Source organism: Sceloporus undulatus, chromosome 1 (assembly GCF_019175285.1).
Source record: "Sceloporus undulatus isolate JIND9_A2432 ecotype Alabama chromosome 1, SceUnd_v1.1, whole genome shotgun sequence".
Classification (NCBI taxonomy): Eukaryota; Metazoa; Chordata; class Lepidosauria; order Squamata; family Phrynosomatidae; genus Sceloporus; species Sceloporus undulatus.
Window position 1 is genome coordinate 323,955,529 of NC_056522.1, and position 22,556 is coordinate 323,978,084.

At 37.3% G+C, this 22,556-nt stretch overlaps 1 protein-coding gene across 1 annotated transcript in view; it reads right to left on the reverse strand.

The window, feature by feature from the left end:
• Window positions 1–22,556, reverse strand: part of RYR3 (ryanodine receptor 3) — a 423,771-nt gene that overhangs the window by 24,000 nt on the left and 377,215 nt on the right. Inside the window, 8 exon segments of the mRNA XM_042477733.1 lie at window positions 1,298–1,444; window positions 3,547–3,607; window positions 6,378–6,505; window positions 9,360–9,402; window positions 10,648–10,778; window positions 15,405–15,602; window positions 17,999–18,085; window positions 18,403–18,574. Coding sequence (XP_042333667.1) covers window positions 1,298–1,444; window positions 3,547–3,607; window positions 6,378–6,505; window positions 9,360–9,402; window positions 10,648–10,778; window positions 15,405–15,602; window positions 17,999–18,085; window positions 18,403–18,574 — 967 coding nt within the window.

Here is a 22,556-nt window from a genome sequence, read left to right on the forward strand (position 1 = left end):
GTCCCAAGATTTTATTGTTTGTACCATAATAGGCTCTGAGTTGACAATAATGGTTTCTTCACATCTTTTTATTAAAGGCTTGGGCTTGCTAGTATGTTTTAGCAACATGTGACTCATCCAAGTACAGCAGGAAACAGCAACATCCATCAGTTGGTGGGCTTTTGTCAATTTGCCTGAGTGAAACTTCTACATTTGAAAATATAGGTCATAAGGCAAAGAAAAGCAACCCTTAAGCATATGGGAAAAATAATTGCAAAAAAAGAGAACAAAAACAGACAGGAAAAAGAATATGAATTTGAATAAAATTGGGAAGGGGGGGGGGACCTCATCAATAGCACAGAACCAATGATTTAAGCTCCAGCAGAAGAAGAGGAACAGAAGAGAGAATGGTTCCAAGCCAGCTCTGTACAAGAAATCCATGTGTGTGAATCACAGAGACCACAACAGAGACCTATAGATATAAATCAAATGTGCAATACAGGCTGATGAATAACATCTGCCTGCACTGCATTTTAATAAGATACACATTTAAATTTGCATCCCCATGAAACAGAGGTTAATGAACATTCAGCTTTCTAAAAGATTACTACAGTTTGATCAGGGGAAATCTTTAAAGCTTGCAAAGAATATCTAGAATACTGCAAGTTATAAAGGGTGAATAAATTTACATATTGTGCAGAGAAAATTGCCCGTTCTGTAGGAAATGTATGGAATGTGTTGAAATTCCTTGTTAATTATTTTGACAGTGATATATATAGTTTCACATACACAACAAAAAGAGGTTCCTACAACAACATTTCTATAGCATTATGTAGTAATTCCTTTAGGATGCAGTAGTCTAAACTGCAACTATCATGTAAAAATAAAATTGAGCTAACTTGGTCAAGACAGAGGAATGCTAATTTTAAATTGAAATTACAGCAATGTATGTCTTCATCAGGCTCATAATATATATGAAGACACTGCAGTCAGCCCTTCAAATCCATGGATTTTTTATCCATGGAGTCAAACATCCATGATTTGAAAATATTTTTTAAAATGTATAAATTCTGAAAAGCAAACATCCATTTTGCCTTTTTATATAATGGACACTATTTTATTATGCCATTGTATATAATGAGTCTTGAACATACACAGTTTTGTTATCCATGGGAGGTCCTGGAACCAAATCCCAGCGGATACCATGGGCCCACTGTATTGCTGTTATTCAAACAAATAATATGCTCTGCTGATTAATAGCAGTATCATTTTTCACAAGAGAAATTCAGATTAAAGTCATGCAATATCAATTACTCACCTGTTTACCATTGTGAGTTACAGAAGACAGGATGGTACGTAAAGTCTTAAAGCCCATAGCAATATCAAGCAGGTGAGCAGCAAAGAAGAAGTTGTTGTAATGACCAAGGATAGACATAGTCGTGTACCAAGCTAAGTACAAGAAGGACTGAAAAAAGTGTTAAAACATGAGAGAGCAACATCTACTATTTTGATTTTGCAGTCATTGTATTTTTAATTATGATTACATTTTATTTATGAAGTGCTCAGTACTCAGGTGCTGTATAACAACTGCATGCAAAGATTATTATGCATATACTATCTAATTATCTCTATATAGGTTAATTATAAAATAATTAATAGTAGTTTGCAAACTTAGGGAGTTTCAGTATTGCCTTAATCCTATTGTTTGGTTTGGACCCAGAAATGCAGTGGTGGACCCAGAAATGCAGATCCTGTGGCACTGTTCTATGAACAGTTGTGCAAGTGGTAATACAAGATACTATATTATGTTGTACAAGAGACTGTGCATTGCCTCATGCTGGTGCACATCTTTAGATATGCAAGGACTGTGCAACACCTTGTGCCAACAAAAACATACTCCTGGAGATCCGTTTTTATTTCTCAGGAAATAATCTTGTGGTAAGGCAGAAAAAACCACATGGTAAGAGGCTTTTCAACTTATGAAATTGCACCTCGGTATCCACATTTTTAAAAAAAATAACATTACTATATTCATATTACTTAAATGTTTATCTGCTCTGCATTGGTTAGGTGGTGACTATCACTAACATCACCATCATCATCACCACCATCATCACCCTCACCTTTATTTATACCTTGTCTTTACCCCCAACATTCAAGATAGCTATTTGATACCACTGTTTGATACCTTAGGGCCAGATGAAAAAAAGAGGTGAAAATGTAACAATAATGTAAGTTCTTAATTAAAAGGTAACATGGGTTGAATACCTGTAATTGCTATGCCACTATTCCACCTCCAACATTGCAAAACTCTGCCTATCACTCTTGATCCCTTCAGTAAAAACTGGTTTTGCTTCTTATCATTTCCTACCTTGACTACTGGCAACTTTCTCTCTGGTATCTTTCACAGCTAATTTTTCTCCTCTCTGTTCAAAATTCCTCTGCAAGATAATTTACCGCTCTCTTGCTCATACTATGGTGCCAGTCCTCGTCACTTACATTTAGTGTTTTCCAGTTCCTTTGGTAACTGTCACCAATCTTTGTTCTTATCTACTTAGCAGTAAAAAAAAAAAAATCTTCCCCCTAAATTTCTTATATGCCTTGGTTCTGAAACCTTTGATTTTTCCAACTTTTGTTGGCCATTTTTCCTTGCTTTCTATTACAAAAACTCCCTCTTCTGGGAGACTATATAAGTGATCAAATTCCAGAGGCTAATTTTTAGCCTTTAGGTCTCACTGTAAGTCATGTAACTAAGCAATAATACTTCTTTGCCAATCCTATTTCATTAAATCATTCCTTCTTTATCTCAATCTTTGAAGCAGGTTTTTTGCCCTCTTAGTATTGATTTTAATTAATCATGTTTACATGTTTTCATTTATTGTGAAATGATCCAACATGTCCTTACCCGTAGCAAAATGTCTAGAAAGACACTTATTTAACATGCATGTAGAAGAGTTGTTTTGCTGTTATTCTCATATCATGACCCTGAACTGTTATACTTGATAACTCTGGTGCAGACAACTTTTAAACAAGGGGGGCATGGTTAAAATTGTTTGGTAATTTATGTGAAGGCATTGTCTTCCTATAAATGCAAGTAGTCCCCAGAACTGCTGTTTGATTAGAGCCATCACATTTTACACAAATGAAATTAACAAACAGCACAGGATTCTTGATTAAACATATGGTGGATCAACGAGGAAATTCTAGGGTCATAGGCTTTCACTGCTTTTAAAAGGGTTCATAATATTAAATGTAAATGTGAAATGGCTGCTTGCATAAATTCTTTCTTTCTTTATGAAATATAGATATTTCATCAAGAAAGAATTGTACAAGCAGACCCCCAGCCCACAAGGGCTCTCATTGCTAAACAGGTGGACAGAACCAGTGAATTAAATGCAGCCTTAGTCCCCATTAAAAATTGTATACGTTGTTAGGGAAGATGCATGAATGCAAAGATTGTTCTCTACGTCCCAGGACCCTGTCTGAAGAATAATGATGCTTTTTGTTACTCCAGATGCGCAAATAATGAAGCAGAGGAATTTTTCAAGATCAGTATTATATACTTACATTATCTGTGAAAACTACACCAAGCTTCCAGATACGATACTTGGCATCAACAGAACTTAACCTAACAGAGTACAAAATAATTTGAAATTAATCAGTGTTCCTATTCGTTCATTATGGCGCAATTTATTTTATTTTATTATTTATTATTATTAACCTTTATTTATGAAGCGTTGTAAATTTACACAGCGCTGTACATACAATCTTTTTAATTGGACGGTTCCCTGCCCTCAGGCTTACAATCTAAAAAGACACGACACAAAAGGAGAAGGGAGTGGTAGTGGGGAAGGGGCCTTTCTAGTAGGATAATACATATAAAATACAAAGCAATACAGGAAATGATTCAATAAAACAGACAACAAAGAAACATCAAATAGCAAGTGACAGTTATGCAATGCCTGGGAACGCTTCTCTGAACAGGATGGTCTTCAACTCCATTTTGAAGCTGGTTAAAGAAGTGATGGCTCTTGCTTGTGGGGGAAGAGGGTTCCAGGAGTGAGGGGCAGCGAGTGAAAAGGGGCAAATTCTAGATGGGGCAGAGGAAATCCTTTATTGATTGCACTTACATCCTACCTTTCTCTCCAGAATGGAATCCATTTTGGTACAAGCAGCTTTCCTCACATTTATCTCCCCCTAACCACTTCTGTCCTATTGACAGCATCAATAGGCCTGAAGAAACTGCAAAATTGGTACATGTATACCATTTCAGCCTGGAGTAGGGGAAGAGCTCAATCAGGACTAAGCATGCACATTGGGCAACTGGGCATAAAGTTGGGAGGATTGAAAATGGAAGAAGAGGGAGAAATGCATGGAATTGCTGGAAATAAAGGACAGCTGATTGGTTGGGACACTGACAAGGTACATTCCATATTGCGACATTTTATTGTTAACCCGACACCTACCTATCATGTACTACTTTATTTCTTTCTCAAACTGAAGCTGCCTGTCAAAGTGATGAAGCTGAAATAAGAATGCAAGTTTCCTGTTGTTGTATACAAGTATTGAACACTACATTCAGGTCTCTGGGAAGAACCTATTGCAGTCAGAGAGAATTAGACTGGTGACAACTTCCCAGAGGACGTTTTCTGTTGCCACTCCAAAAATTTGGAATGATCTGCCGGATGAGATCTGCCATATAACATCTCTGGAGGCCTTTAGGAAGGCAATAAAAATGGATTTCTTCTGGCAGGCCTTCCCAAACTGACATCCTCAGAATTTCACTCTTCAGTTGCATAGCTGTCTTCACTGGACTGTGATTGTGATTGATTTTACTGAGTATTTTACTGGGAACTGTTGTTTTAACGCTATTTTAGGGTGGGAGGGAGATAGGGAAATTAGGATTTGATATGTCTTGTTATGCCTTTATTTATTGTTATTTGTGTTTGATTTTCTTGTTCTCTTGTATGTTGTTACCTGCCTCAATCCAATACAGGGAGAGGCGGAATACAAATAAATATTATTATCATCATTATTATTATCAACGTCATACTTCAGTTTGCTGTTACTGTTGTGTTGCTTCAAGTCATTTCTAACTTACAGCAGCTCTAAGGTGAACTTATCATGGGATAACTTTTCTAGGCAAGTTTCTTCAGAGCAGGTTTGCCATTGCCATCCTCTGAGGCTGAGAGAGTGTGACAGTAAAAGTCATCCAATGGGTTTACATAGCCAAGCCAGTAACCTTGGTCTCCAGAGTCCTAGTCCAATGCTTAAACCACTATGCCATGTGGGCTCGTATCATGTCTGGATGCTTCCTCCTAAAAATTCAAGCTCCTCACAGCCTCCTTTACTGACTACATTTAGAGGCCAACAGTTCTTTTGACTGGGGATAACATGACATGATAGCTGATGGGATACGGAATTTTAAAAAATAGTCCCAAAGACTAGTGGATTTGAAAGATATAATGGATCAGTACAATAGCTTTATAACATTTTTGCCCAATTTAATGAGCTGCTTTGGAACACTGTAAAAGGGATATAGTGCTGCTGAGTTAATGCAGCACTGCAAATGATGGCAAGGGACTGCTGAGGTGAAGTGACATACTGCAGCATAACTCAGACTTTTCACCTAGAAAAATAGTTGCATATGGGGTGCCATAGCAGCATGACATATCTGTACAAAATGATATTTTGACTATTGTATATTCACTTAAAATAATGAAATTACTTGCTCCTAGAGAAGCGCAATCACTTTTTTATCCCCTTTCCTTTCTTTTTTAAAAAAACTAACTGATTACCCTTCTTGTTAAGATATTTACAAAAAGATAGCATGTCCATACAAGCTCTTCATGTACACAAGTTTGTGTTGTCAAGTCTTTTTCTGTGTGAAAGTATGGCTGACCCTCCATATCCATGGATTTTTAATCCACAGATTCAACCATCCATGGCTTGAAAATATTCCAAAAAATATAAATTCCAAAAAGCAAACCTTGATTTTGCCATTTTATATAAGGGACGTCATTTTATTACCCCATTGTATATAATGGGACTTCAGCATCCATGGATTTGGGCATCCAAGGGGAGTCCTGGAACCAAACCTTAGTAGATACCAAGAGCCCACTGTAATGACACCATGAGAATTTCCAGTAGAAGAACTTTGTATCTGCTATGATCTATAGCTGTTGAATGTTTTCTATTTGATATACTGTATAGGTGTATTGTTTCAAAAATGAATAATATTGGAACTGTTTAATTGCCCTACATTCAGTTTGAATAAACTGGAGATGAAGATGGAAGAACAATTCAAGCTTAATGAATGAATGATTTTTTAAAAATATCCCATTCTGTCTTTAATCTACTGTGATTATAATTTAAGCAGGTTAAAGGACAAATCATACCATGAAATAAGAGTTGCTTCCTCTAGTTCCATATGCTCCATAGGACTGAAATCCAAGGCATTTTTGTCCAGGCCTAAAAGTTCTGCAATGCGTTCTGCTCCATATAAATCTCCATACTTGTTGATTACCTTCAAGGGGAAAGATATATCATCAACTTTAATTTAGCCAGTATTTGTCAGAGTTTTAACAATCTTAGCATTCCAGAGATGATACTCCTAAAACAATGACAGCTCAGACAGGGGAGGGGGGCATTCAAATACTGAAGAAGCGTAAAAAGCCATTATCTGAAAGCATCTCTATAATTTAAAGTAATTTAAAATGACATTTTCCTTCTCTTTTAGGGGATTTGTACCCCCGAGAAGGCAATGGCAGCTAGTAAGACCTGCATGTATTATAAAAAGAAAAAAAATCAGCCTAGTAACGCATGCAAAATAGTCTGTCCTTCTCTCCTTGTACATTATATAGGTTAAAACTGACTGTTCCCAGTGTTATTTGTATGGAATAAATTTAACCAGAGAAAATGCAAATCAGTGTCTTTCTCTCTAAGGTTATCAAGTTAGGAGTAGACAAAACTGTTCCCCTCCACAAACAGAATTGTATTACACTGAATTTTTGCTAAATGTTCTGAATTTAGGGCAGAAAGAGATATTAATTCAACAAATTAAATAAGATGGAGGGGGAACTACCAACAGAATTCCAAGGGCCAAGTCTGTAGTCTATGCTTTTATGGCATCGCAGCAACAACGATGCAACAAAAAAGTAGACCCCTGCATGTGATATGCAGGTAAATTATAAAGAAGACATGGAAGGAAAGAGTCAAGACCAGCCACTAGTCCTGTTTGGGGAAAGGTAAAAATGGCCAAGGAGGAAAGAACAATTCACTAATGCTCAACCTTTAGAAGAATTTATTTTCTGAAGGGGGTGGATGGAAAAGGAGGTACAATTAATTTTACTCACACTGGTCTGATTTTCTATAAAACATAACCTTGTGTATAGGAAGAGTAAGAGGACTAAAATAAGGGAAGAAACAGAAGTTAGGAGATGAAGCATTTGCATGTTTGTGTGTCCATTTGTGTATCTCAAGAGAGACCAGCCTGCTTTTATGGGATGAAACAAAGGACACCCTCCTACAGATACATAAACCTCTAAGAAAGACCAGGATGAGAATTAAAATAATACATACTTATAGTTCCTTGCCTCTGTCAAAAAAAAAAAAAATCATTATGGGGGGATTATGTGGGGATGGGACTTTTCATGTTACTTTTTGTGACCAGAGCAGCTAGTCTCTAAAAAAAATAAATATAAGGGACATGTGGCAGAAACATTTCAAAGATCCATTGCATTGTAAAGAGCATATTGCTTTGATAAAGGCAAGACTAGAAGTGGAAGAAGCTCCTTTAAAAAAAGTATTTATGGCAATAAACAATATCAATACAACCAGAAAAGAAAATGTAAACAAAAATAAGTAAAAGAACAAAACAAGAACAGCAATACAGTCAACCAAACAGAACACTCTTTGATTTTAAATTTAGTTCTATACAAAAATGATTACATAGAATCCTTTTAATATCACAATTGTCTTCAAGACATGAGACCCAAAAAGTTCACTGATGTGATGGTGGGCCACACAACGATTCTTACTCAGTCACTGATGAAATCAAAACAAATTGAACTGTGGCGAACACATCTTTTGAAAGTTTGCCTCTAGTCATTTGGATTATATAAGTCAGTTTTTCTGCAAGAGCAACCACATGTGGTCCAGATAATGCCAAACACAGACTCCAACTAAAATATTCTCTATGTAAAACAATTACATTTTCCCCTTAAAAAAGATTAATAATAATAAAGGTCCTTTTGAGATGTAACTGCTGACAGATATTTTCTTCGAAGAACCGACTGCTCTCTTCCAAAAAGTTACCACTTCTGAACAATGTAATCATATATGATCTCTTGTCTTAATTGCACCATAACCTTGCCAAAAACACTGTAAAATGGTACTGTTTATTTTGTGAAGGTTAACTGGTACAGTATTAAATGCCATCTATGAATAGTCTTCAATAGACATTCCCTGAACAAGGTTTATATTGATTTACAAAGTGGCATGGTTGATATTTTAGCCTACTGTGCTTCTAAAATAGAAATATTGAGGTCTAGCTCCTGCAATTTTCTTGAACCATTGCCTCCTCCACATGTTTCTCTAATTATATCTTTATATAAATTTGATACCAGCCCTTTAACTGTTGAAGAAGGGAAAATACATGCAGAATCAAACATAGTCAATGGATTTGCACCCCCTCCCTTCAAATGTCTTTATATATAATCTCTGCTCTTTGAAACTACCCCACTTGAATCTCAGATAGTTTTGTCATAATTCATTCCAATGATAATGGTTTACTGCTTTAATTGGTCTTTATTCATTTATAACCATCTCTTATTCCATCTTTCATTATCTCCATGTTTAAAACTGGGATGTACCAAAAAAGGTGACACAGTAGAGGCTAAAAATTTTGAATAAGTCTTCCAAAATGGCAATCATTTCCAAAGTTTACCTTTAGAAATGAGAATAATAATTAAAGACTGTCTATATTAAAGAGAATCTTTGCTCTTCATTTGAATTCATCCTATATCTTCATCCCCTCAATAAATTTGCAAATTTGTTTTTTTACTTGGAATGCCATGCAATGTATAATGAAATTAGGGAGATCCAGAAGACAATTCCCTTCAGGTAAAGGCAACTAAGCATAAAGTCGTTTGCACAACTCTGTCTCTTAAGCAAACAAAAATAGTAACCCATTCTTTGATCAAGTTTACCGCTGAAGAAGCACACAGAAAGCTTCTTTATGTCTATGCCCTTTGAGGCTTGATTTTTGCTATGTTTTGCATTAAAATGGTGTCTTTCTAATCCAAAATTATGCTTATTCCTGTCAAAATAAAAAATAGAAATGGTTCTCTTGACAGTATTTTTTTTAAAAAGTAACCTACCTTTCGTTTTACAAATTTGTCCCAGTAATTATTAGGAAAAGACCTACACAGATACAGAAGTGAAAATCCAAAATTAATTAGGTAAAAAAACACATTATATATTGTTATTATTATAATTTGTGTTCAATAGGTACAAATCATAGCAGAACTTTCTTTCATGCAACTGGATGAATGTCTGTAGTTCTGAAGAAATGACAACTCACATCTAGGACTGGGTGATTGGTCCCCCATCCCCCCCCCCCCCCCCCCGCCCCATTCATCAATTACCATCTAGTAAATGATACCTTCCCCAGCAACATTGTCTTTTCTAATGGGTTGTGCCTTCTCATGATGTGGCCAAAGTACAATAGACTCAATTTAGTAATCATGGCTTCCAGGGAGAGTTCAGGTTTGATTTGTTCTAGGACCCAATTCTTTGTCTTTTTGGTAATCCACAGTATCCTCAGAAGTCTTATCCAGCACCACATCTCAAATGAATTAATTTTCTTCCAATCTGCTTTGTTCACTGTCCAGCTCTTACATCTGTACATAGTAATGAGGAATACAAGGGTTTGGACATTTCTAACTTTTGTGTTCAGCTGTATATCTTTGCACTTTAGGATTTTGTATAGTTCTAATTGTAATTTTGTTACATTGTATGTTAAAAAGACATGAACATGCCTTCCCTCAGCAGATCTAATTATGGCAAGAACTATGAAGCAGATGGGAGAAGAGGTGGGAGAGATAAGAGGTGGTAGCTGGTGGATTCCATGTCAGTGGATGCACAACAGTTTTCATCTGAATTTTAAAGTAGCCATCTTTAAAGAAAGATTTTCACAAAATATATGTCATAAGATACAGGTTGAGTCTCCTGTATCAGGAATGCTTGGGACCAGAGGTGTTCTGGATTTCAGATATATTTTTATTTTTGAATACCTTTATTTGCATATATGTGCACTAGGAGATGGGACACAAGTCTAAACACAATATTTATTTATATTTCATATACACTCTATATACCTAGCCTGAAGGTAATTTTATATATTATTTTAAATAATTTTGTGCCTGAAACAAATTTTGTGTGCTTTGAACCATCAGAAAGTAAAGATGTTGCTATCAGAGTCACCCATGAAAAAGGCCTTGGTTTTTGGAGTATTTTGCATTTCAGAATTCTGGATAAAGGAGACTCAACCTGTACATTTATGAGGGGAAAATTAAACAACAGAGAGTAATTTCAGATAGACTACAAAAGTAAAGATCAATTTACAAAGTTCTACAGGAATATTTCAATGGAAAATGTGTTACTTACGAAGTGTTTATGACTAGGCGATCCCACTGCCCTTTAATATCATCTTCAGAGGGCTGTTCAGTAATGTACAAACCATCAAATTCCAGTTTCCTTGCAATGTCTTTTTCTCGTTTGAATATAACAAGAGGAACCTTTCAGAAAAGACATTTTTCCCCCCATCATTTGGCATCTCCAAATGTAGCTAAACAGTTTCACATGTCTTGAAAATACCACATGTAACATTTTACAGTACTAGAAAACCTCACACCTGGAAACAATTTGGTTTTAAGAACTGAAACTGTCATTTTGAAGATTATAGGATGATAGATAGTATAGTTGCCCCTTGAATCAACGAACAAGTAAGTTGACTGCCTGTAACTTTCACTCTTTGAGCTATCATTTCTAACTCCCACATATGGGTTTTCTGTGCACATGTAAAGCCTAGTCTGGAAATTTCTAGAGTTGAGCAATACGGCACATGCCTCACATGTGGCTCTTGTTCTCTCCTCACATCCAAGTGTACCACAGGTTGGTTATTCCCCACCTGACTGCAATGAGGCTGAAAGCTCAGTCAGAGGGTGTCCATAGAGATGAAGATAGTGACTCAAAGCATTGGCAACTGTATTGTCTGTTCCAGTAAAATGAATTGCAACAGGATAGATGTTCCTGGTAGCATATCAATTCCAGAGTTGAATGGTGAGATCTAGAAGTGTGGAGTGAATGTCACCTTGTTTGTATATGTAAAATACTGTCATAGTGTTTTCAGAGAAGACCCAAACTACTCTTCCAATGGAGGTGGAGATGAAAAGTTCAAAATGCCTAGATGACTGTGAGAAATTCTAAAGTACTGATATGAAGTCCTCCTTCCTAGGCAACCAATGACGCTTCACAATCATTTATTTGTAATGGGCTCCCCAGCAGGAAAGAGATGTGACAGCAGTAAAGGTTACAGAGGGATCAGGAAACCAGAATGGCAACCCTAACAGCAGCTTGAACAGATTTTTACAGTTCCCTCTTCAAAACTGAAAAAAACTGGGAAAAGTAACTGGTGTACTTGCAGCTTTGAGGCAGATGCTCTAAGGAACCCCTTTCCAGGAGAGCAGCAATCTCTTCTCTCAGAATTCAAGAAGGAGAGGAAGGGTGAAACAGTTCTGATGGGAGACCAAGAAGCAAATTATAAGCAAAGCAAACAATGGTCAACATCCAAGTCTTGTTGGTGATGTTCTGCCAGTTGTAATGGCAGTAGATCCTGGGAGCACGAGATGGAAAGGGGGATTTACAAAGAAAAAAAAAAAGAGGCTGTGATGGAAGTCCAGGAATTGAGTCAAAGGCAAGACCTGTGTGAAGGTCTTGGAGCTGGTGTTGTAATGGGAAGAACAGAACTGATGATGTTTCTGAGCTCCAGATGCATACAAAGATATCCGAGAAGATCTAGAAAGAGACCTAGAGAACTAGAGAAAAATGAAGATTGTTTCCAAAACTGACAGTACGGTTTGTATTACTGTAGTTAGACCACTGCCAGCATCTTGGCAGTGATCCATGGTCTCATCCATTTTGGCATTAAATGAATCTGTAATCAAAAGGATGATCTTCTATTCATCTCCTTAAGTCCCCCCCCCAAAACACCCCTTGACTGAAACCAAGCATAGCTGCAAAGAGGCAGAACCCCAGACATCACCTTTAATGCATAATTGCCACATTTCTAGTGGATTTAATTTGTTGTGACACAAGGTGATGGTCCTCCTGATGTAACTGAGTTGCAACACTCTACTGATCTTCAGGTAAAGAAGGAACAAAGGCCTTGGTTATCATGTTTGTTAGCTTATCCCAAAGAAACTGTGTTAGGGAGTCATACATAGCTGGAAGGTGGCAGTCCAAACAGGGAAGGCAGAAGAAGAGTAAAATAGGCATTCAAAAATGTCAAGCCTTTCTTTATTGGTTGAAGTGCTGCAAATCTTCTTGCTACTCTTCATCTGGGAAGCTTCCAAAACTAGAGACTAAGGAACTGGATGCGTAAAGCAACTGTTAAATTGATTTGTAACTGGTTGACCACTCAAACCCAAAGGGTGCTCAGCAATAGCTTCTCTTCATCCTGGAAAGAAGTGATCAGTGGGGTGTCACAGGTTTCTGTCCTAGGCCCAGTGCAACTGAACATCTTTATCAATGACTTGGATGAAAGAATAGGGGGCATGCTCATCAAATTTGCAGATGACACCAAATTAGGAGGAGTAGCTAATCCTCCAAAGGAGAGGATCGACATTCAAAATTAACTTAATAGATTAGAAAGCTTGGGCCAAAACTAACAAAATTAATTTCAGCATGGAGAAATATAAGGCACTGCACTTAGGGCAGAAAAAATGAAATGCATAACTATAGGATGGGTGACATCTGGCTTAATGAGATTATGTGTGAAAGGGATCTAGGAGTCCTAGTAGACCCCAAGTTGAACATGAGTCAACAGTATGATGGCAGCTAAAAAGGCCAATGCGATTTTAGGCTGCATCAATAGAAGTATAGTGTCTAGATCAAGGGAAGTATTAGTACCACTCTATTCTGCTTTGGTCAGGCCTCACCTGGAATATTGTGTCCAGTTCTGGGCACCACAATTTAAAAAGGATGTTAAGAAACTGGAGCGTGTCCAAAGGAGGGAGACTAAAATGAAGTGAACAGTCTGGAAACCATGCCCTATGAGACATGACTTAGAGAGCTGGGTATGTTTAGCCTGAAGCATTTTAAGAGGTGTCACGCTGAGGATGAAGCAAGCTTGTTTTCTGCTGCTTCAGAGAATAGGACCCAGATCAATGTATGCAAGTTACAGAAAACAGATCCACCTCGACATTAGGAGGAACTTCCTGACAGTAAGAGCTGTTTGACAATCAATAAAAGCCTTTATCAATCAAATGTTTGACAGTGGCTCATGCTCCCTCGGAGAGTTGTGGAGTCTCCTTCTTTGGAGGTTTTAAACAGAGGTTGGAAGGTCATTTGTCAGGAATGCTTTGATTGTGATTTCTTGCATGGCAGCGGGTTGGACTCGATTTTATTATTCAAACCTATTTTACTTTTACTATTTAGTACTATCTAGATCTTCCACATGTATTTGGGCCAGTGTGCTATTCCCACGTGAAACCTCCTAGTGTTTCAAAAGCCATTGTGACCTCTTAAAAAAACATGTCTGGTGCTGGAGACCAGATATAAAAAATATGAAACCCTATATTCAGCAAGAGGGGTGTAGGGTATGCTAACAGCAGTACCTCTTGAATGTCTTGCAGTGTCAATAATGGCAACTGCACAGAAATAAGTTCTGGCAGTTTGGCAGGACCTCAAAGATTTCCCTGTGTGGTACTGTCACACTGCTTGCACCTGGTATTATGAATAAGGAGGAAGTCTGAGAAGATGGTGCCATTGGAACAGACATTTCCTCATGAGGAGCTAGAGCTACAGGAGCAGGAGCAAGTAGGTTTTTACACTAATCCATCTCATTGTAGTTTTTTGTGGGTTTTTCAGGTTATGTGGCCATGTTCTAGAAGAGTTTATTCCTGACATTTCGCCTGTATCTGTGCCTGACATCTTCTAAAACATGACCACATACGCTGAAAAACCCACAAAAAACTAAGGATGCCGGCCATGAAAGCCTTCGACTTCACATCTCTTTGTACTTAGATTCACGGTCTTTCTTTTTCTTTTGTTCCAATGAAAGTCAAAGATTGACACTTGGAGCCAGAGTGAGTGTGCTATGAGTCACTTTTAACCCCATTATAGTCACTATCAAAGAAGCAACTTCTTGTCAGGGAAAAGGTGATGTTGAGGATAGTACAGAAGCTGACAGTAGTGTACAACTGGATGAGATCAAAAAATTAGAAGATGTAACCACAATGGTGGACAGTACCATGAAAATAAATTTTGGCACCAAAGAAGACTGAGGTGCTGAAGGTATATTCTTTGATTTTGATAGCTGTTTAGAAGGCCCTGAGGAAGTCTTTTGAAGATGAAGAGGCAACTTCATATTCTGTGCCCTTAAGAGATTGTTCCCAGAATGCACTTTAAGCTGAGAGGCCCAGATACATAAGGCTTGGGGAGTAACAATGGCTGGGAATATGACTTTCTCCCAAACAAAAAAGACACTTGAGATGCCCATAGGACAAGGAAACTACATCCACAAGTAGGGTAAGCTGTGAAAGGAGTTTCAGAGGCCATAACAGAGCAAAAAGAATAGAGAAGGGAAAGGTGGGGGGGGGGGCCTGCCCCCCCCCCCTGAAAGTAAGATAAGGATGAAAGAAACAGACCAAGAGAAAGAAAAAGAAAAAAAAAAAAGGAAAACAGAGAGGAGAGTAGCTTGGTGAGCTGGAATATGTGTGGTGGTGGTGGGTTTCCATTAAACTTACTCAGCTCTGGATTCTGGATGGCACAGAGACCACAATAAAGAAGAATATTAATATAGCTTTCTCTCTCTCTCTCTCTCTCTCTCTCTCTTTATATATATATATATATATATATATATATATATATATATATACATACGCATACATACATATAATCTCATGTTCTTCTATATATAGTTACCAAGACAGCTAATAACAAAAATACATAATAGAACAATAATATAATAATGTTTAAAATTAAAACAGCAGCAGATAAAAAGAAATCCACAAAATGAATAAAAGACCCATGGGTGAGGGGAGAGAAGCTATATTAAAATCAATGTTTTTATGTAGTCTGACAGAGAAGAGATTCTAGGAGAGTTTTGATAGCTAATTTATTGTGAAAATGAATCTACTAACCTTTAAACAATAATATCCAATAACACATACAAAAGAGATGACTGTATGAATAACAGCTAGAGCTCTCAATGTTGGTGCCATATAGCCTGTACTCTCTTGGAGTACATAGAACACCACTCCATCTTCATCTTCGTCCTCATCCAAAGCATGCCATAGATCAGAATCTTCTTCCATTTCTTCAAATGGCTCTTCTGTCACCTAATTTGATTTTAAAATACCAGTCATGCAAACAGATATTTCAATGAAAGCAATAAAACTGAGTCCATGGGAGCAAAATTTGTCCACTAACTTCTATTGAACATGTTGTTAAAAGGGAAAATTGCATTATAGATATAAAATAATCTACCCTACAAGTATTTAAATTATATTTCAAATGACACAATGATGACAAAGCACTTATCCTCTTGGAAGGCTAAAAGGAAGAAGCAATTCAACCTCCAGCCACCTGTTCTTTTTGTATATTAGTCAGATCTTCAAATAGCCTTGTGCTTCTGCATAACGCTTCTCAGGCCTATAGGGACATGACAGCTTGGATACAGAAGGGCTTTGCCTTTTTGAAGGAAGCATCTTTCCACTTCCACTGTTCACCCTATGTAGCATGTTAATGAGAAAGACTGCTGAATTTGCACATCCATTTCCTCATTCAACTAGTTCCATTCAACTAGGGACATGAAAATGAAAACCTTTGTATAACCCTTGCTGGTTCAGGATAATGAGTTTAGGACTGGGGTATAATTTATGAAGGTAGTGGTGAAGAATCCAGATTCAGCATCTCAAGATGGTAACAGATTAGCTCGATGTGATAATTCTGTTTGCAGATGTGGAATACTGAACACTGTAATATTGTACTGGTGTTTGTGCAGCAGCTAATAGAATGAACTATGAATGAAGGATTTCATATCTGAAATCTCAACTCTGCCATGAACTCACTAGTCAGAAATAGGCAAAGTACATTCAACTGGTTCATGTGTATTACAGGAGCAATAATACCTCTGGTTCGTATATATTACAGGGGCAATAATACTTATCTATATTATGTTGTTTTAAAGATCAGAACAAATATAAAGTCTGTGAAGTATTGTAACACTGAATATGTAAAGTTATTATTCTAAAGGATGAGAAGTACAAGATAAAACACAAATTAAGTATGACACCATTTAAAAATTGTTGTAACTAAATATACATTTTTCATCTTTGGGATGTTTAGCTAAATTACAATTTATTGGGTTGGGCCCACAGTTGCTCTCATCAAAGTTTTATGAGTGGGTGATCTAAAGGAGCTGGTGCAGCCTTCAGATCGTACACCAGGGTTTCTCAACCAGGTTTTCATGGAACCTCAGGGTTCTGTAAGAAGAGTCTATAAGGTGCCAATTGTTCTCTGCGTAGGCACAGAAATATACCACTCATGTGAGTCAAAGAGACCACAAATAATAATTTTTATGTAGGGGTTCCCTGTGACCTAAAAAACATTTCAAGAGTTACTTCAGGGTAAAAAGGTTGAGAAAGGCTGTCCTACACTGTCCCATAGCGTTGAAAGACACAGAAGAACAACGTAGGAGTAGCTGTTTGAGTGTCAATTTTGGGGGAAAATCAGGATACAAATAAGGCCCCAAGTTTTTTTAAATTAAAATTTCATATTTCAAAAAAATAATTTTTAATCTTTAAAGAAAAAATATGTTAAAAGATAACATTTTACCAAATTTTCAGTTTAAGCACATGAAACTATATCTACGTAAGTACATTTAGGTTGTAATTAAAAAGTACAGTTGGCTCTTCTTATACACGGATTTTTTAATATACGGATTCAAGCATCCACGGTTTGAAAATATTCCAAAAAAGTATAAATTTCAAATATCAATCCTTGATTTTCCATTTTTTATAAGGGACACCATTTTGCTATGTCATATTTAATGGGAAGTGAGCATCCACGGATTTTGTTATCCACGGGGGATCTCGGAACCAAACCCCGGCATATAACAAGGGTCCACTGTATAGATTTAATTGCTGTAGTTGTTTATGTCACAACTATTAGCGTCACATTCAGTGACATATAAGAATTACAATTTAAGAGTAAAATGAATACTTTTTTTTTTTACTAAGGATTCTGTATGATGTGGTATAGGAGGAGGTCAATGGGGGGTGGGGTGGCACCATGAGTTATCGCACCAGATGACACCAACCCTAGCGATGCTACTGTCTACAGCCAGGGGACTATTGTATAACAAACTGCTCACAGTTTCACAAGTGGTTTACCAGTCTCCATGTCTGTGCAAGTAAGGAAGCAGTGGCATGTGGTAAAGGGAGGAGGAAGCAGCTGTTTCCAAGTCACCAGTTTCATGAATATCTAACTTTGGTGCCTTCAAACTATAGGAGGAGTGGCTTAGAAAATGGCACTTTGAGCCAGCTTGTTCTGGTGGCTTTCATTTTCCAATCACCACAGCTGGCTTCTTTTCTGGTCACTACAGCTGTCACCTCCTCCATCTTCTGTATAATTATGTCACTATAACTATAGAATCTTTGCTCAACATGTTGGTTTCGGATATGTCACTTTGAAAATCATGGTATTGTGCACAGAATGGAAACAGTTACATTACCTTGTAGAACAGCAGAATAAAGTTGATGGCAAATGCAACAAAAAGTGCAAGAAACCGTAAATTGTAGAAATTTCTGGCCAAATAATGCTGAAAATACAAAGGAGGTTATCAGTTTTTAAAGCAATACAAGATAAAACAGGTGTAGATTAAGAAAGGAAATCCAAATAATGCTTCTGTTTTCAGACATGACAGCATGAATCGATTTTCAAGGCTTCTCCTTCCATCAGTTCAGATTTCTTTTTGTTTAAGTATTTTGTTTATAATATTTGTTTCTATTATAACTGTTGTCTCTATTCATCAAAATCCTAGAACTCAGATGTTTCTTTAAGATGTGAAAAAAAGCTGTTACTTGATTTTATTATAAAATCATTTATTAAAAGTAAAAAAAAAAGAGATCAACATACCAACATTTTTGTCTGATACACTTCCAGTACTTTAAAAAAATTAGCCATAACTGCATCAGGTTTTTCTATCCTTTGCCCATGCCTTCGCTTCCTTTTCTTGGGTTCTTCAACTTCTGAATGTTCAGAGTATACATCATCTTTGATCTTATCTTGTTTCTCACCATCCTCAATGCTAAAGAAAATGGCATAAGTAACAGCGGCAAATTTCAGTGTTTTCCAAAAATATGAGAACAAACACAATTAAAGGATGAAGACACATAGATAGTGCACAAATATGATCAGTACAACGTATAGCAAATCAATGTCAACCAAAAAATGTATAGTGATGGACACTGGAGCACAAACATGCTAACTGAGATCCAATCTGCAAGGCAGAGATAATGCAGTTTAATGCCATTTTAACTGCCATGGCTCAATGCTATGAAATTCTGGGATTTGTAGTTTTGTGAGGTATTTAGCCTTCACTGTCAGAGAACTCTGGTGCCACAGCAAACTGCAAATCTGAGGATTTCATAGGATGGAGCCATAACAGTTAAAGCGGTGTCAAAGTGCATTAATTCTGCAGTGCAGATGCAGCCTGAGAGGAACTGAACCTGTGGCTACTAACAATGAAAAAGAATAATGGTAAAAGTGAGTAACTCAATGGAACATCAGTTCAAGTGGCTGCTACAATACATGGATTATGTAATTCAACCACTAAAAACAGGATTGGAAATAAAGCACCCTTATCATAAATCATATTGCCCATTGCATTATCATATCTTGAAAAATAAACAGTATTAGTGATAAGGCAGAAAGGGGGAGCAAAAATTACCAGAGCATTCTAACAACCTTCTTACAAGGAAAAACTAAAACATTTGGACCTTTTTAGTTTAGAAAGCAGGCTACTAAGGGAGAAAATGATTAATAAAATTATGAATTGTATGAAGAAAGAAGACAGAAACAAACTTTTCTGCCTCTTCCCAACACTACAAAAGTCAATTCAATAGGTTTGGTAGCAAGTGTAGGACGGATAAAAGAAATACTATTGTTGTTGTTATCTGCCCTTGAGTCAGTCTCAAGTCATGGTGACCCTGTGGATGAGGCATCTCCAAGATCCCTATCTTCCACTGCTCTGCTCAAGTCCTGTGAACTCATGCCCAAGTCCTCCCTAATTGATTCCAGCCATCTGGTATGCACTCTTCCTCTTTTTCTGCTGCCTTCCACCTTCTCTAGCACTGTTGTCTTTTCTAATGAGTTATGTCTTCTCATGATGTGACTAAAGTACAACAGCTTCAATTTTATCATCTAGGCTACTAGAGATATTTCAGGCTTGATCTGTTCAAGGATCCATTTGTTTGTCTTCTTGGCTGTCCATGGTATCCTCAGCACTCTTACCCAGAACCACATCTCAAATGAGTTTTTCTTCTTTTTATCTATTTTTTTTTTTTTTTTTTTTACTGTCCAGCTCTCACATAGTGACCGGGAACATCATGGCTTGATCTATTCTAACTTTAGTGCTCATTTGTATAGCTTTACTCTTTAGGATCTTCTCCAGTTCTTTCATGGCTGCATTTCCCATTCTTAGTCTTCTTACTCTTGACTGCAGCCACTGTTCTGAACAAGAAATCAGGGGCAGGGACACGGTGGCTCAAGAGGTTAAGACGCTGACGCTGCTGATTGCAAGGTTAGCAGGTTGGCAGCTTGAGGCCCAAATGCCATATGATGGTTGGTGGGTTCAGAGTTAGAGTGTCCTTCCAAAGGGTAATCTTGTGAGCAGGACGTCCGATGTCAGGGGAGTTGTTCTTATAAGAATTGACCAGTCTTCAAAAAATGTGTATGGCTTCCTTTGTCCATTACAGCCTGAAGGTGTCAGAAAGTTTTCCCATTAACTAAGGGCCCGAACAAACAGGCCAAACTAAAGCTGCTTCAGGTCACTTTGGAAGTGTAGTATTTAAATGCTGCATGCATCCCAAGAGGTCAGAAACCATGCCAAAGGACTGAAGCACAGCTTTGGAACAGCTTCTGGCCTCTTAAGATGCATGTGTCATTTAAACAGTGTACCTACAAAGTGACCTAAAGCAGCTTTATTTTGACCTATCCTATTTCGGTCCCAAGTGTCCCAAAACTTTGACCACCAGTCAGCTATTTGTACATTCCCTGTTTTCCAGTTTATCATGATACATTCCTAGCCACTGCAATAAGAAATGTGATGAGCTTGCAATACTGACTGTTTTCTTTACAGTAGATGGACAACAATAAAAGGCATGGGCAAAAAGTTAGATTTTGTTTTAGAATTTACAACAGAAGAAATTCTCTTTTACTTGATTACAACTGCAAGAATAACTTTGGTGCAAAAATGGAAAACAAAAAATATCCCAAGAATAAAAGAATGGTTAATTAATGTTTATGACAAAATTGAAATGGGTGAATTAACACAATTTCTTAGATTCAAAATGATAAACAATGGGAAAAAAGGAATGGGCAACGGTTTAGGTCTGTTTGGAAAAAGAATAGGGAAAAATAGCTACAGTTAGTTTCTGAGAATTATATAGGAGAAAATGGTAAGAGATGAGAAGGAGGGGGGCGAGAAGAAGGGAATAGAAAAGGGAAAAATCAAATGTTATTAACAAAGAAGACAAACTTATTAGAAAATAGAGACTATTGAGAGGGGTGGGGTTGTCACTCCCAAAAAGATGCCAATATTCAAAAGAAGTCTGGATAGATTCGATGATGTTTACTGAAAGTAAATAATAAGGTTCTACCTATTTGAAAAGTAATAAAATTAGGATAAGAGGTTAAAAGAAAAATATTATATGGGTTTGGCTTAATAGATAACATAGACGCAGAAATTGAAGGTATTATATGTGAAGGTTAGACTTCCGTGTATAGAGAATTACACAAATGTATCCCCAAAATGATTAATCCGTGAAGTGTTTTGTTCCTTGCCACAGGTATGCTGTTTTGAGATGCAATCTCCGCTCAATTAAACCCCAATTGTGAGAACATTGTTGAGATCCAGCCCTGCTCTTTCTTTAAGCAGCTGCCATGTTAGCTGGCTAGCCATGCCCATTCCCCATCTTTCATTTTTTTTTGTCTTTTATATAGCTCTTCTGTTTACTGCAACCAGTATTTTTTTTAAAAAAATATTTTCTTTGTCCTGTAGTGAGTAGTACTTGTCATATATTATCCCAATTCCAATTAAGAAATATTACTTCATATGTATAATTGATTTCAGTTCAGTTTATTATGCTAGGCAAAGGCCATGCCAAATACAGTAATGTTATATATAAATGATTTATAGAATTGCTTGCCATAAGATGTGATAACAGTCAATAGCGTGAAAAGTTTTCAAACTGTGGTGCAGAATATCCAGCATTCAAACCTCATGTGTCCCAAAACCATTTTTGAGGCTCCATGGTCCCCTAAAAGAGTAAAGGTTTCCTCTTTGACATGATTGTCTAGTCATGTCCTTTTGCAGGCGGTGGTGCTTGTCTTTGTTACTAAGTCGAGGGAGGCAGCATTGTCAAAGACAAGATTGTGGTTATGTGATGAGCACGACTACACCCCGAGGTGCACAGAATACTGTTACCTTCCCACCGAAGTGGTACCCATTTATCTACTTGCACTTCTGCAAGCTTTCAAACTGCTAGACTGGCAGAAACTGGGACTCCATCATGCGGCACTTGGGTCTAGAACTGCCATTCTGGCAACCTTGCAGTTGTCAGAGTCAGCATCTTAATCATTAAGCCACTGCTAAGCCACCATGGTCCTCTAATCCCCAGTAATAGAAGGGGACATTTTCCTTTGACTAAAAATGGTTCCCCATAACCCTTGGTTAGTATGTGGGGGCATTTTTGTGATATTTTTATTCCAGGCTGTTTTAGTCATAGGGGAAAAAAAATGAGTTGGTTTACTTCCTGGTAAGAAAAAACCTCTTCTAAAACAGTCCAGAGGGAGCCAGAAACATGGCTAATTTGTCCCTCAGTCTCCCTAGAAAAATTGGGAACCATTTTTAGCAAACCCAAAATAAAATTAAGAGCTGAAAGTTAAACAAATAAACTGTGGGTGCAGCACTGTGGCTCTCCATGTCTGGCTGTTGCCTACCCATCAGGGGCTGGCCTGAAGACAGAGTGCCCTCCCTCCATAACTGTCATCTTTCGGCCGTTGAGGGA